This window comes from Schistocerca gregaria, chromosome 5 (genome assembly GCF_023897955.1).
Source record: "Schistocerca gregaria isolate iqSchGreg1 chromosome 5, iqSchGreg1.2, whole genome shotgun sequence".
Classification (NCBI taxonomy): domain Eukaryota; kingdom Metazoa; phylum Arthropoda; class Insecta; order Orthoptera; family Acrididae; genus Schistocerca; species Schistocerca gregaria.
The window spans coordinates 383,920,358-383,937,821 of record NC_064924.1 but is presented as its reverse complement, the minus strand read 5'-3'; the positions used below and the strand labels follow the sequence as shown (position 1 = coordinate 383,937,821).

The 17,464-nt window shown below is 40.5% G+C and overlaps 1 protein-coding gene across 5 annotated transcripts in view; it reads right to left on the bottom strand.

Moving 5' to 3' along the window:
- LOC126273199 (cilia- and flagella-associated protein 161-like) overlaps positions 1 to 17,464 on the bottom strand; it is a 376,598-nt gene that overhangs the window by 42,965 nt on the left and 316,169 nt on the right. For 3 of the 5 annotated variants that reach the window (XM_049976743.1, XM_049976742.1, XM_049976739.1), the window contains one exon: positions 172 to 1,751. In XM_049976743.1, the coding sequence (XP_049832700.1) occupies positions 1,575 to 1,751 (177 nt within the window). In that variant the 3' untranslated portion in view covers positions 172 to 1,574. Of the gene's footprint in view, positions 1 to 171; positions 1,752 to 17,464 lie in introns of those variants that run through there. The other 2 variants (XM_049976740.1, XM_049976741.1) reach the window with 1 other exon arrangement.

Here is a 17,464-nt window from a genome sequence, read left to right as displayed (position 1 = left end):
AGATGTGATTTCTGTGTCAAGGTGTTGGGAGTGGGGCTGGTTTAGGGATGGACTACGATGTCATGTAGATTGGACAGGTGACAGAACATTACTTCAGGAGGGGTGGGGAGGATCTTGGGATGTCCATTTCAGTTATAGTACAGCTGCCATCCCTTCTACATCAATCCCCCCCCCCCTCCAGCCACCAATGGACAATGTTCCTGCAGCAATGAGAACTCCCTAGCCCAGTATGATGAAGACCTCACTAACAGGCGACAGCTCCCCAAAACCTACTCCACAAACAGATTTCCTGTGCCATATCCTCCCACTACCCCAACAATCAGCTACAAAGGAGTGCCCCCCTTATCACCCATTACCCCCTTGGACTGGAACAGCCAAGGGGTCAGGGCTTTCATTACCTTTTGCCATTCCCCAATATGAGGAACATCCTACCACAGACCCATCTCACCCTCCTAAAGTGGTGTTCCGTTACCCACTCAACCTACACAACATTCTAGTCCATCCCTATGGCAATCCCACTCCCAGCATAATGACTTGACGTAGGAATCATACCCCATGGCAGATCAAGGCAACCCCATCAGAGGTCGGGCACCCTGTGAAAGCAGCCATGTCATTTACCAACTCTGCTGCAAACACTGTACAGCATTTTACACTGGTGTGACTATCACCCAGATGTCCATGGGGATGAATGGCCACTGCCAGACTGTTGTCAAGAACAAAGTTGACCACCCAGTGGCACATTATGCAGCTGAGCACAACATGCTCAACTTCAAAGGCTCCTTCACAAACCAAGCCTTCTGGATCCTTCCCTCTGCCACCAGCTTCTCTGGGCTATGCAGGTGGGAGTTATCGTTACAACACAACCTCGACCCTATAATCATTGTGGTCTCAATCTTAGGTAACCCACTGTCCCCAAACCCTCCACCCAACAGTTTCCCCTTCCTCCATCTGCTCATTCCCTCCAAATTCACATCACCAGGTCGCCCGCACCATGTGCCTCTTCCAACTGGCCACTACAATTATGAAAGCCCATACACTTGCCACCTCTCCCTCCTGCATTCCCAGCTGGCAAACAGGAGCCTCCTTCTGTGCTGCTAGACACTCAAGCACAGTCTCTCCCCCGGCCTCCTGCTTGCCTCTCCCTCTACCCACCGCACATGACACTGCCTCTGCCACACCCAGTACACTTGCTGCAGAACAGCATTGGCACTGTTAGTCTAGCCAGTACCATGTAGGAGCATAGGCATGTGTATGTGTTTGTGTGAGTGTGTTTGTGTATTTCACTATAGTTCATCAAAGGATAACACTGAAAACTAGCAAGCTTTCTTTCTTTGTGTACGCCTACCAACTCAACAGCTCTGCTTTACCGTGAGCAGTCTCTTTTGACCGAAAGTATTTAAATTGTGCTGCAAAATCATGTAAGGCACATATGTAACCAACACAACTACTGCCTGTACAACTTAGCCCTTTTATAAACAATATTTAAAAATTTCTCTCTACAGAGCCACAATACAAATATGAAGGATACAAAACAACCAATTGTTTCACAGAAGTAATGAAAATATTTGACTCTGTCATTCTTCAGGATCTGGCTGCTGACTTTCACCCTTTGGCTGATCAACAGTTGTTGATGGAGCTTCTGAACATGCCACTTTCATGTCATCTGGCTTCTGAATTCCAAACATCCAATGATTTTCTGCAGTCTCTCTTCTTTGAGCATCTTTGCATGTATGAACTGATACTTCACACTCCTGTAATGACAAAAATTTATCTAATGACACCTTTTTTATTGTTTTGTTTTATAATTTAAAAATATTAATTCATTTTGAAAAAGGATTATGTATGATTTTTATAACCCAAAAGTTTTTTAAATAGTGCACTGTGCAGTGCATTTACTTTGAAAAAAAGGAACAAGAAACAGTAACTTCTCAAGCCAGCACCAATCCTTACCTAAACAGATGTGTTACTTTTTCAGAGTTTAAAAGACAAGTTTAATCCTGCATATTATAGACCCTTTTCATGGAGATGAAATTAGAATTAATTTCATACTTTCAGCTGCTGACGGGCATTGATATATATTGATTTTCAAACATTAGGTTGGGTTTGCTGTGAAAACTTAATACTGTTATACATGACTTTTTAAATAATTTTGAAGAAACAGTGAGTATTAAGCTTGGATTATCATTTTCAATTTTGTATTTGTCACCCACAGCTGTAATGTTTCCCAAGGGGTTGCAGATTTACTGTATGGCAAAATGATGATAGTGTCCTCTTGGGTAAAACACTCTGGAGGTAAAATAGTCCCCCATTCAGATGGACAGATTAAAGTTAGATATAGAGGGAATTAGTGTAGTTCGATGGCAGGAGGCACAAGACTTCTGCTCAGGTGAATACAGGGTTATAAATACAAAATTAAATAGGTGTAATGCACGAGTAGATTTAATAATCAATTAAAAAAAATAGGAACGAAGGTAAACTACTGTGAACAGCATAGTGAATGCATTATTGTAGCCAATATCGACACGAAGCCCACGCCTACCACAGTAGTACAAGTATATATACCAACTACGTCCACAGATGATAGAGAGATTGAAGAAATGCATGATGAGATAAAAGAAATTATTCAGATAGTGAAGGGAGTCGAAAAATTAATAGTCATGGGGGATTGGAATTCGATAGTAGGAAAAGGAAGAGAAGGAAAAGTAGTAGGTGGATATGGTATGGGGGTAAGGAATGAAAGAGGAAGCTGCCTGGTAGAATTTTGCACAGAGCATAACTTAATCATAGCTAAAACGTGGTTTAAGGACCATGAAAGAAGGTTGTATATATGGAAGAGGCCTGGAGACACTGGAAGGTTTCAGATAGATTATATAATAGTAAGACAAGAGATTTAGGTGCCAGGTCTTAAATTGTAAGACATTTCCTTGGGCAGATGTGGACTCTGACCACAATTTATTGGTTATGGACTGTAGACAGGTTGGTTGGTTTGTGGGGGTTGAAGGTACCAGACTAAACTGTAGACTAAGACTGAAGTAACTGCAGAAAGGTAGGAATTGAAGGAGATGGGACCTGGATAAACTGAAAGAAACAGAGATTGTAGAGAGTTTCAGAGAGAGCATTAGAGAACGATTGACAAGAACGGGGGAAAGAAATACAGAGGAAGAAGAATGGGTAGCTTTTGAGAGATAAAATAGTGAAGGCAGCAGAGGATCAAGTAGGTAAAAAGAAGAGGGCTAGTATAAATTCTTGGGTAACAGAAGAAATACTGAATTTAATTAACAAAAGGAGAAAATATAAAAATGCAGTAAATGAAGCAGGCAAAAAGGAATACAAATCTCGCACTTAAGGCGTTCAGTCCGGAACCGTGTGACTGCTACTGTCGCAGGTTCGAATCCTGCCTCGGGCATGGATGTGTGTGATGTCCTTAGGTTAGTTAGGTTTAAGTAGTACTAAGTTCTAGGGGACTTGTGACCATAGATGTTAAGTCCCATAGTGCTCAGAGCCATTTGAACCATTTGAATACAAACGTCTCAAAAGCAAGATCAACAGGAAATGCAAAATGGCAAGCAGGGACGGCTAGAGGATAAATGTAAGAATGTAGAGGCATATATCACAAGGGGTAAGATAGATACTGCCTACAGGAGAATTAAAGAGACCTTCGGAGGAAAGAGAACCACTGTACGAATATAAAGAGCTCAGTGGAGTCGAAAGAGGATGTAGGTGAGGATGAAATGGGAGATATAATACTGAATGAAAAGTTTGACAGAGCACTCAAAGATCTATGACAAAACAAGGCCCCGGGAGTAGACAACATTCCATTAGATCTACTGACAGCCTTGGGAGAGCCAGTCCTGACAAAACTCTACCATGTGGTGAGCAAGATGTACGAGGCAGGCGAAATTCCCTCAGACTTCAAGAATAATATAATAATTCCAAACCCAAAGAAAACAGGTGTTGACAGATGTGAAAATTATCGAACTATCAGTTTAATAAGTCACAGCTGCAAAATACTAACATGAATTCTTTATAGACGAATGGAAAAACTGGCAGAAGCCAACCTTGGGGAAGATCAGTTTGGATTCCATCTAAATCGTGGAACACGTGAAGCAATACTGACCCTATGACTTATCTCAGAAGATAGATTAAGGAAAGGCAAACCTATGTTTCCGGCGTTTGTAGACTTACAGAAAGCTTTGGACACTGTTGACTGGAATACTCTCTTTCACATTCTGAAGGTGGCAGGTGTAAAATACAGGGAGCAAAAGGCTATTTACAATTAGTACAGAAACCAAATGGCAGTTACAAGAGTTGAGGGGCACAAATTGGAAGCAGTGGTTGGGAAGGGAGTGAGACAGGGTTGTAGTCTATCCCCGATGTTATTCAATCTATATATTGAGCAAGCAGTAAAGGAAACAAAAGAAAAATTTGGATTAGGAATTAAAATCCATGGAAAAGAAACAAAAACTTTGAGGTTTGCCAGTGATATTGTCAGAGACACCAAAAGACCTAGTAGAGCAGCTGAACGGAATGGGCAGTGTCTTGAAAGGAGGATATAAGATGAACATCAACAAAGCAAAACAAGGATAATGGAATATAGTCAAATTAAATCAGGTGATGCTGCGGGAATTAGATTAGGAAATGAGAAGCTTAAAGTAGTAAATGAGTTTTGCTATTTGGGGAGCAAAATAATTGATACTGGTCAAAGTAGAGAGGATATAAAATGTAGACTGGCAATGGTAAGGAAAGCGTTTCTGAAGAAGAGAAGTTTGTTAACATTGAGTATAGGTTTAAATGTCAGGAAATCTTTTCTGAAAGTATTTGTATGGATCGTAGCCATGTACGGAAGTGAAACATGGACGATAAATAGTTAAGACAAGAAAAGAATAGAAGCTTTCGAAATGTGGTGCTACAGAAGAATGCTGAAGATTAGATGGGTAGAGCATGTAACTAATGCGGTGGTCCTGAATAGAATTGGGGAGAAGAGAAACTTGTCGCACAACTTAAATAGAAGAAGGGATTGGTTGGTAGTGCATATTCTGAGGCATCAAGGGAGCACCAATTTAGTACTGGAGGGCAGCATGGAGAGTAAAAATCATAGAGGGAGACCAAGTCATGAATACACAAAACAGGTTCAGAAGGATGTAGGTTGCAGTAGGTACTTGGAGATGAAGAAGCTTGCACAGTCTTAGGACTGGAGACAACAACAACACCTTTTTTTTAAAGGTTGGTGTTACCTGAGCTATTTTTAGTCTCGCTGGGAAGGTGCCTGATTCTATTACATTATCATTTTGTCTACACATTTTAATGCATTAATACTGCAGTCTTCATGCGTCGTAAAGCTAAAGGATTTCAAAGACCAAATGATATTCATTACTTCTTTGCAATTTGTAGCGGGCTAGATAGATGAGGTCTGTTCAAAAAAATCTGGAACTTTGTCCACAAAATTTTTCTACAGTAACCTTTTACTTATTGTGGATAGCTTCCTACAAAATATTCTCCTCCACAATTGATACACCGCTCCCATCACTATTTCCACATCTGGAAGCAGTCTTGGTACACCTCTTTTATCTTGTCCATCACTGCAAATCATCATCCTTTCAATGGGGTTTTCAGCTTTGGAAATAAAAAAAGGTCCACAGGGAGAGTACAGTGGATGAGGCAGCACAGTTATTTCGTTTTTTGTGCAAGAGTCACGCACCAACAGGGATGAATGTACGGGTGCATTTACATAATGCAGGAGCCGTGAATTGTCTCGCCACATTTCGGGCCGTTTCCTTCTCACATTTTCTCATTTCCTTCTCACCTTTCCTCATTGACATCACAACATGTACCTGTGGTATGAATTCATGATGATCCTTCAAACTCAAAGAAAACTATCAGCAAGGCTTTGACATTTGACCTGACATGATGAGCTTTTTTGGGTCTTGGTGAACCTTTCCTGACCCATTGCGACGACTGAACCTTGGCCTCAACATCATAACCATAGACTGTCTCATCATCAGTTATGATTCGCTAAAGGAACATGTTCTCATTTGTGCAATCCAAAAGCTCTTCACAGATTGCAAGGTGAAGGTCTTTCTGGTCTTGACTCATGATCTGTGGGACGAACTTGGCAGCAACATGAGTCATTCCAAGATGCTGTATCAGCATTTCATGACATGATCCTGTTTCGGCATAACAATGACGATCAAATGGAAGAGCAGAGAGGGCTGTGAGATGACGTCAGCCAGTAGTATGCTGACGACCCCTCTCTAGATTGACACCAAGACAGGAGCGGCCTCTACACGAAGAGAACATAAGTGTCTCGCCACCTAGCTGGAGTGGAAGACAAGCCATCGTACAAATGACTTATGAATTGTACTGTTTTGCATGCATTGAAATTGTATATACTAAAGGACATTGATCATATGCATGTCGCCAATTGCTTGTGACACACCTTTGTGAATACACAAAGTTAAGTATTGTCAATTTAACTTACTGTAATAAACTCCATTAATACGATATGCCTGAATTGTTGTCTATCGATCTGAGAAAACAATTCTTAGGCACCCTACACTGGACAAGAGGGCAGAACACAATATTGACGACGACGATTCAAACACCATGTGCCTCAAAGCCACTGAATTTTCTTTTGTGTTTTGCTGATGCCTTAATTCTCTTTGTCTTTCCTTTGCAAGGGTGTTTACTTGCTTTAACAGTCTCTTATCACATTTTTGATAATCAGTGTTTTCAGGTGGGTGTACTCATTTTTCTTGCTTGCCTTCTCTGTTTATTGCATTTGTCTCTTCCAACATGCCCACCCCACATACCCTACCACCTGCTCAGGTGCCACAGCTGCCAGCATTAGATGCAATGCAGCTAATGCAGATGTTTCAGCAGAGCCAGCAAATATCCTCACTGCTAAACATGGTACAGTAGCTCCTGGTGAACCAAACTACTAATGCAGCACAAGCAACACCTACAGCAGCTCCAAGTGCTGTAATGGCTGTTTGGCAGTTTCATGAGCAAGAAGAGGAATGGCTCGAGTGGTTGCAACAGTTTGAAGCCCATATAATTACTCACAATGTACCAGATACTGTGAAGCTCCCATATTTATTGTCCACAGTAGGAAGTGCAATGGACACTCAGAAGTTATTTCCTGGTGCCACTCCGAGTGAACCTTCATACGATCAGGTTGTAGATTCACTAACTATTATGACCAACAAGCAAATGTGATAGCAGCTAGGTATCAATTATTTAATTGTAAAAAACAGTCAGAACAAAATTATTGCATGTGGGTAACAGATTTGCAGAGTATGATGAGGAAATGCAAATTCAAATGTGCTTTTGGTGCTTTATATTCAGATGTTAAGTTGCGATCATGTACAATGTAACTGATGTCAAACTCAGATAACAGATTTTGAAACATTCCGATCCATCATTTCAGCAAGTAGTGCAAATACTAGATCAGTACGATTCAGGTATCCTGTCAGCCGATAAATTTGAGCAGCCAGCAATTTGTCAGGTTGAGTCCCTCATTTGCGACTGGCCCATTTGGCAGCAGCAGTTTGCACTCACTACGCCACATAAACATCTCTCCACGCCACATAAGCAGCTTGCTAATCAGGTGGCTGCACAGGTGAACAGAATTAAGTCATGCCCTCGGTGTTATTCATTGCACAAATTCCAAGACTGTCCCTCCTGACAAGCACAGTGTTACGCCTGTGGCGAGAAAGGGCATGTACAATCCATATGTTTGCAACAGAACATAAGAATTTGGCCCACTCACAAAAATCTAGTCACAAGGCCCACATTATTAATGCAGTATAATCAAAATCTGCAACAGGCATTAGCAAAGCCAGTAAGCGAGCAGTTTCTTCACTGCTAATCCAGTCCAACAAACTTTATGTTTATTTGCTTATTTGTGGGAAATTTCAACTGGACACAGGTGCCTCTGTTACATTGCTGAATCATCACAAATATGAAATGTTAAGCTCCCCACGTCTGTCTAAAACTAGTATGCAGCTGACAGCTTGTAATGGACAAGACAGTATCTTTTCCAAAAAATGTACTTTGCTTGCCAAGTATCGCTCGCATACGCAAACATTAACTTGTACAGTGCTACGATCATGTAATTGTGAGAACATATTTGGTCTTGATTCCTTTGATTTGTTTGGCTTTCACATTCAGAACAATGTGTTGCCAGTGTCTGCATTCCATGCAAAAGACAGTGTAGCTAGCTTGCTGAAAGAATTCCCAGAACTCTTTCCTTAAGTTTTAGGTAAGGCTAACAATTTTGTTGCACATATTACTCTAAATACAATGCTCAACCCAAATATTGCCATGCCAGACCTGTTCCCATTGCGTTACAGGAGAATGTCACTGCTGAACTTAAAGAATTGCAAGATAGCATAGATATTGTGCCCATACAAGCTAGCCAATGGGCAAGTCCATTGGTTTTGCTCCCCAAACCTTCAGGTCACATTCACCTCTCTGTTGACTGTAAGTCTATGGTCAACCCACAAACAGTGATTGATATTTACCCCTTGCCATGCCCAGAGGACATCATGGACAGATTAGGCACTGGTTGCTATTTCTCAAAAACTGATTTGTACGACACATTTCTTCAAATAATGCTTGATGAAGAATCTCAAAAAGTGTGTGTAGTGAATACTCATTTGGGCTTGTTTAAATATTTGTGTTTGCCTTTTGGCAGTGCTTCCACATCTGCCATTTTCGAATGGTATTTGGAACAGCTGACTGCTCAAATGCCAAACTACTCAAACTAATTGGACAATATTGTTGTAGCAGGTCATACACCTGAAAATCATATTACAAATTTGTCTGCTTTGTTTTGTGTGTTATCCGATGCAGGACTAAAGTGTAGACTGGACAAGTGTGATTTTTTTTAAACCTGAGCTGCAGTATCCTGGCCATGTCATAAACAGTTAAGGTGTACAGCCCCTTCAGTTAAATTTTTTAGCCATACAAGATTTGCCAGTTCCTTGCAATGTCCCAGAATTGCAGTCAGTCTTAGGGAAAATGAACTATTATATTTGGTTCATACTGAATGCTGCACAAATCACAGCTCCATTGGAACTCTTGCGTCACAAGAATGTTCCCTTTGTTTGGACAGACAAGTGTCAACAAACTTTTCAAAAACTGAAAGATGCATTGCTCAGTGATCAATGCTTAGTTCACTTTGATCCTGTCAAATCAGTTGTACTGCAAGTTGACGCTTGATCTTACGGAATCAGTGCAATGCTTTCACACAGAATTGGTGATATAGACAGGCCTATCATTTTCACATCAGAAGTGTTGTCCAAAGCGCAGTGTAACTATTCACAAATTGAGAAAGAGGCTTTGGCTATTGTGTAAGGTGTCACCAAATTCCACCACTATTTGTATGGCAGAAAATTCTACTTAGTATGGATCACAAGCCTTTGCAGGCCTTGTTTCATCTGACAAAACCAATTCCTGTACGAACTGCCCAAAAATTGCAAAGATGGGCTTTGTTGTTATCTAAATACCAGTACAAGATTGTGTAGTGTCTGACAGTGCAACATGATAATGCTAACACACTTTCACATCTTCTGATTGGCCCTGATTCAGACTTTGAAACTTCTGCTGCACCTTGTTGTCACATCGATGCCCAGGATTCTGAACTGCTTCAATCTTTTCCACTGAACTACAGGAAAGTTGTACAGGACATGGAAGCTGATTCAGATTTGAGCATTTTGCTTACATACATTCACACATCTTGGCCTCGTTACTTGCATAACATAAAGAACTCTGTAGTGTGCTCATAGTTTGTATGTTGACATAGCCTCACTATACAGAAAGGTGTGATTCTTGTACAAAATGACAGAGGACAGTCATGTGTGTTGATCCTACAGCTTTGCAAACAGAAGCGTTGCAGTTATTTCACCAAAGACAATGGGGGACTGTTCATGTGAAATAGTGTGTCGACACGGTACTTGGCAGGGTATGGACACCCAAATAGAACAGATGATGTCACAGCGTCACGCATGTGTGGAAAATCAGTCCGCTCCACCACAAAAATTCTCTGCTTGACCTAAGTCACAATCAATATGGCAACATGCACACATAGACTTTGCGGGACCTTTTTGGAACACTCATTGGTTGATTGTGGTCGACTCATATAGCAAGTTTCCTTTTGCTGTGCCAATGAATGTGACAATGTCACATAGCACAATTCAGGTGTTAGCCTCTATTTTTTGCCTCGAAGGTTTACCTGAAATCATAAGAGTCAGACAACAGCCCTCCGTTCCAGTTCACGTCAAATGAATGTGAAACATTCTGTGAACGCAATGGCATACAGCATCTAACTAGTTCACCATTCCATCCACAGTCAAACAGAAAATTGGAATGTTTTGTCAGAACCTTCAAGCAGCAGTTGGCCAAACTTCGCTCGACACACACCAGGGATCAAGCATTGCAGCTGTTTCTCTCCTCCTATCGTTTGCACACACGAAATGGACCACTGCTGGCGGAATTGCCTCACGACTTGTCGCCATTGGGCACTACTCCACATGCTCCACTCTCGTCAGAATCCGGTGCCCGAGGAAGATCACAGGTGTCGCTTTGCACTGCATGATATTGTGTTTTGTAGGGTTTTTAGTGGCAGCGGATCGTGGGTACGGGGTGCTTGCATGTATCTCATTTCAGGTCCATACGGATTGCACCATTGACATCACAATCAACTTACCACTGTCATGTGCACAGTGATCCTTCTGTGTCTCTTTCCCCCTGATTCGTGTATCCCGAGGACACTGTGGCCACAGGAGCTGCCAGAGGGCGTCATCACGACACCACGGGGCGACCCCATGGAGACTGAGCATCCGCCTCCTCTCATCCTACTGATGGAGCTCGACCCACACACACCACAACAGCTGATGCCTTCTACATCAGGTTATTGGACTCAGGAGGTAAACGCATACCCTTCTGGTCATTTTCCAGGGGACATTTCCAACAGAGTGAGGGCCGGATGGCAAGGTATGGCTGGAAGCTTGACGTCCCCTGCAGTCACAGCTTCCTGTCCATTGAAGCATCCATACTCCTGCCTCCCCTGCTGTTGTTGATCTCCCTACATGACAATGGGCTGTTGCTTTGGGGAGAGGAATGTTCTGGTGTAACGATAAGTGCCGGCATGATGATCAACAACGGAAGAACACGGAGGGCTGTGAGACAATGTCAGCCATCAGCCAATAGTATGCTGATGAACCCCTCTTTAGAATGACATCAAGATAGGAGCGGCCTCTACAAGGAGAGAATATAAGCACAACGCCACGTAGCCACAGGCAGAGTGGAAGATGAGCCATAATACAAACACTATAGCAGTAATTTATGATCTGTATTGTATGAACAGAAACACTACCAGATGCTAACTTTGTTTTGTTCACAAATTACAGAAATCTGCAATAAACTGCAAGTGAATTACAGTTTTAGAATTTGTATGGAAATTAATAGAAGTTTTTGAGCTAATCCACTGTCATTAAACTTAAAAACAACTGTAAGCAAGTTTCCATGCAATAATAAGAATTTTGCTAGCATTCTCATTTGCGTGATCAACCTGTTTGTTTACCAACAATGGTATTCAGCCAGTGATTTTCAGCTTCCCAATCATGGATTATTATTTATCAGAGTAGATGAGCAGTGATTTTTGGCTTTCATAATAAACGTTTTGAAGAATCTTTGACATTGTTGTGTCATTTGTGGTGGGTTCTTCAGTGGGAGTATTCTTTTGGGTGTCTGTGTGAATGTTTGTGTGACTGTATGTACTGTTGCTGGAAAAAAGAGCTAGTCTCAAAAGTTGATTTGAATGCTGTTTTCTGTTATATATTTCTCTCCTGTTTATATGTAATATTTTGTGTTGATGTTGGATGGAAACTTATTGTTGCATGGAAACTTGCTTACAGTTGTTTTTAAGTTTAATGACAGTGTATTAGCTCGAAAACTTCTATTAATTTCCATACAAATTCTAAAACTGCAGTTCACTTGCAGTTTATTGCAGATTTCTACTCCACATGCTCCACTCTCCTCAGCATCCGGTGCCCAAGGAAGATCACAGGTGTCACTTTGCACTGCATGATATTGTGTTTTGTAGGGTTTTTAGTGGCAGCGGATCGTGGGTACGGGGTGCTTGCATGTATCTCATTTCGGGTCCATACGGATTGCACCATTGACATCACAATCAACTTACCACTAACATGTGCACAGTGATCCTTCTGTGTCTCTTTCCCCCTGATTCGTGTATCCCGAGGACACTGTGGCCACAGGAGCTGCCAGAGGGTGTCATCACGACACCACGTGGCGACCCCATGGAGACTGAGCCTCCGCCTCCTCTCATCCTACTGATGGAGCTCGACCCACACACACCACAACAGCTGATGCCTTCTACATCAGGTTATTGGACTCAGGAGGTAAACGCATACCCTTCTGGTCATTTTCCAGGGGACATTTCCAACAGAGTGAAGGCCGGATGGCAGGGTATGGCTGGAAGCTTGACATCCCCTGCAGTCACAGCTTCCTGTCCATTGAAGCATCCATACTCCTGCCTCCCCTGCTGTTGTTGCTCTCCCTACATGACAATGGGCTGTTGCTTTGGGGAGAGGAATGTTCTGGTGTAACGATAAGTGCCTGCATGATGATCAACAACGGAAGAACACGGAGGGCTGTGAGACAATGTCAGCCGTCAGCCAATAGTATGCTGATGAACCCCTCTTTAGAATGACATCAAGATAGGAGCGGCCTCTACAAGGAGAGAATATAAGCACAACGCCACGTAGCCACAGGTAGAGTGGAAGATGAGCCATCATACAAACACTATAGCAGTAATTTATGATCTGTATTGTATGAACAGAAACACTACCAGATGCTAACTTTGTTTTGTTCACAAATTACAGAAATCTGCAATAAACTGCAAGTGAACTGCAGTTTTAGAATTTGTATAGAAATTAATAGAAGTTTTCGAGCTAATACACTGTCATTAAACTTAAAAACAACTGTAAGCAAGTTTCCATGCAACAATAAGTTTCCATCCAACATCAGCACAAAATATTACATATAAACAGGAGAGAAATATGTAACAGAAAACAGCATTCAAATCAACTTTTGAGACTAGCTCTTTTTTCCAGCAACAGTACATACAGTCACACAAACATTCACACAGACACCCAAATGAATACTCCCACTGAAGAATCCACCACAAATGACACAACAATGTCAAAGATTCTTCAAAAAGTTTATTATGAAAGCCAAAAATCACTGCTCATCTACTCTGATAAATAATAATCCATGATTGGGAAGCTGAAAATCACTGGCTGAATACCATTGTTTGTAAACAAACAGGTTGATCACGCAAATGAGAATGCTAGCAAAATTCAAACTAAAGCAAAATTCAACTAAATGTTCAGTTCCTCCATCAATGCACAGAGTTCAAGTTCCACAAAAGGTTCAAGTTCTTCCACCTAGGTACAGACTTAAAGTTCCCTTGGAACAGTCTACAGCCAGTATACTACAAGATCAATTCAAGCAAAGTTTTATGACATCCACAATCATGAAGACAGATCCATCAATGGCACTGTCGTGATACAGGGCATGGTCCATATCAATGGCGACTGGTTGTTGGCAGAAGCAGTGGTGGTAGTGTCAGCATGGGATTGATGTCCAAACTGAAGTCCTGGCTTAGAATGAACTGTTGACAGATGGCCATGTGCCAGCCTAAATATTGTCTGGTGGCAGGATATCTTGTGATCTATTTTTGGTCATGTATATTGGAGAAATGGGCAGGTTTCTACGACCTGCAATCTCTGGCAGCGCCGCTTGGGCTGCCTAGAGGAAAACCAGGAAATCTACTTTACATTGGGGGCTGGTTATCATGTGCTAATGTGCTACACCACACTGTAAACATCGCACTAAAATTGTGTGATTTCTCTGTAAATGCAAGCCCGAAATCACATAAAATTTCTCTCTGAATCAGAGGTAAAATCACTCAGAAATTACACTGTATATATTTGAATGTTTGCTGGTATCCAAATAAATTGGACAAAAACACGTTTTGTAGTGCTCTCTCCATGATAACAAGAAACCAGTGTTGAGCGCTGAAATGGTCCGCCATGCTCTGGATCAATTCAGAGAATGAGATGCAGTTGTCCGATTTTTACTGCACACGCTCTGATGTGATATCATCCCTTCCAAGGCTGTGAATGCTACATTGCTTACAGCACTAGGTCAGTATTTTTCTTTGAAATTCCATGTAATGTGTTGTGCAAGAGTAGAATCTGAGGGGTTTTTGAGGTGTGATTTCAGTAACGACTCCATGGGAGAGTGGTTAGCTACATTGAATGCCGACAGGCAATACATTGACCCATGTTAGGTTCATGCTGTCACCAACATGATTCTCGTTATTTTATTTTGCTCCTTGCAGCCTTAAAAAATTGATCATAAAGTTTAAATGTATTCAAACAGTTCAATCTATGTATGTGAAAATTAATACATTGAATTTAGTTACAATTACTCTGCTTGTAAGTCAAAAGACTATAGATGGTCATAAAAAAGGTAAGTATATGAGTAAATTTAGCATGACAGTTTTTTTCCCTCTTTATAGTGAGTACCACAGCAATGAGTTTCTTAAAAGAAGGTGGCATTTTCCACTTTTGCTGTATAAATTGTATTTGTTCATGACTAGTTTCAGCCTTCTGGCCATTAGAAAGCTATGCCTTACACTGAAACGTTGGCTGTCTTGTTAGTTTGAGAGCATTTGTGGACAAAAATGAATAGAAAACACAAATTTAAAGATTCTGTCATTTCAATATGCAAGGGTGAGGCATATTTTTCTATTACAGAACCACAAAATCACTTGAGAAACTGCCTAGAAGACTGAAACTAGTTACGAACAAATGAAATTAATACAGCAAAAGGGGAAAATGCCCCCTCCTTTTACTATGAAAGTGTCTTCTGTAGATGGTCTGCTAAATAGACCCCTTTCCAGTAGATCTTAGGATGAGAATATAAGATCTAAAGAGTTAGGTAGATCTCTCATAAATCTAATAACAGGGTGATGTGAGTTGAGGCTCAAACTATGTGAATAGAAGCAGGTAGATGACCCTTAAAGTTCCTAGAATATGTCACCTTAGTGGGCCATAGGAAGAGGTAAAATGCTCTCTAAAATTTTATGCCCAGAGTATGAGTAAATTTTGAGCATCAGATCTTGAAACAGTGTGGCAGCAAAATGGTTAAGAGTGTAAACTAAAAGTTCACAAGATGGGATTCAATTCCCAGTACTTCTATCATTTTCGCTCTTTCACTTTATTTTATTCTTCAGAATGTTAAATTATTAATCAGAAAATTTAATGATACATGGAATATTTGGAAAGTAAGTACTGTTTAGGAAAAAAACCATAAAAAATTTTTTCAAACTGAAATCCATTTTTCCAAGGAAGGACATTTCTTAAGCTCCTTTTCTACATAGTTGTCACCATTCTTCAGATATCTGTCATAGCAGGAAAGCAACTTTTCTAGGCCCTCTTCATAGAAAGATACTGTCAGTTAAAGCAGTTACTGCTGAACACTGCCAAAGTGCTTTCCTTCAAAATTATCCTTCAAGTTGAAGAACAAGTGGTAGTGAAAAGCAGGGAGATCAGGTCCATATGGTGTGGGTGATTAAACTGCTCCTAACTGAATTCGTGAATGATGTTTGAGAAACACCAGCAGAATGGGGACATGCATTGTCATGAAACAGCATAATGCCTCAGCTGAGCTTTCCATGCCTTTTGTTTTGAACTGTGAAAAATTGGTTAGTGACCCAAAGGAAGTATGCGAGAGATTCATAGATCAATTTAGTAAGATGAGTAAGAAGGATGTGATCAACCCACCGCACGTGCTAAATCCCAGTAATGTCAGTAATTCGTTCTTTCTGAGGTGTGTTACAGTACTGGAAATCCTGAGAACCATTTCCAACTTAAAAGCAAGTACATCAAGTGGCTGGGATGACATCTCAGCCAAATTTCTGAAAGAATGCAGTAATGAGCTAATAAAGCCACTGCAACATTTAATAAACAGCACTTTCAGACAGGGGTCATTTCCTGACTTGTTAAAAGTCACTGAAATAAGACCACTGCATAAAAAGGGAAAAACTACTGATGTACAAAATTATAGGCCTATTTCATTGACATCAAAACTTAGTAAGTTGTTAGAAAGGCTATTTCTTGATCAAATTGAATCATTTTTCTCTAAGTACAATAAATTAAAAAGTTCTGAACATGGTTTCACGAAGGGCAAGTCTACAATAACAGCCATAGCCACATTTATTCAAGCAGTATTGAATAAGCTTGATGATGGAAACAAAGTTACTGGCACCTTTCTAGACCTATCTAAGGCTTTTGATATTGTAAATCATTATATTCTTCTACATAAGTTAGAAACTTATGGGGTCAGAGAAGTGGCATTAGATTTGTTAAGATCGTACCTTTCTGACAGGAGACAATGTGTTAAGATGTATCATACAACTGGGGGACTTACACAAACAGTAAAATCATCTTATAAAATTCTTAACTGTGAAGTCCCTCAAGGAAGTATTATTGAGCCTTTTCTGTTCATTGTGTACATCATCAATGATATAATAACTCCAAAAAATGCAGACCTTGTGAATTATGCCGACGACACCTCATTCATAAGCTGGGGCCCTACAAAACAGCTAGCAGTGCAAAATAATATGAAGAACACTAGCCTCATCACAGAACATATGGCATTAAATTGGCATTAAATAAGGAAAAGACAATTCTAATGGAGTTTATGCTAAATTACAAATCAAAACAAGTGGATACTGAGCCCGAGTTATCAACTGAAACAATTGATAAACACAAATTCCTGGGTATTGTAGTTGATGAACATCTTATACAGAAGGAGAACATCAGCTACATGTGTAAAAAAAATCTCGTGTAATACCTACCTGCTAAAACGCCTTTCTTGCATAATAGCGTCACCAGTCTTAAGACAAATCTATTTTGGTATTATACACTCCCACCTACAACACGGTATTGAGATTTGGGGTGGGGCACCAACATGGATAGGGCTTGTAGAGCCCAGAAAAGAGCAATCAGGATAATAGCGAATATTAGTAAACGTCAATCATGTAGAGAATACTTCATTAAGTATAATATACTAACAGTGTATTCATTATATGTTCTAAGGACTATACTGTTTGTAAAAGAAAATATGGAGCACAGTATAATAAATAGTGATATCCATAGTTGTAATACAAGGAAGAAAGTGGATTACCACATAAAATCCAGAAATAAAAAAGCAACCAATCATAATCCATTTTCTGCTGGAAGATTTTTTTTACGACAGACTGTCAAATACCATAAAAATGTTAAAAGGAAACATATTTAAAATAAAATTAAAGCAGCTGTTATTTGCTAAATGTTTGTACTCCATCAAGGATTTTTAATGGTGTATGTAC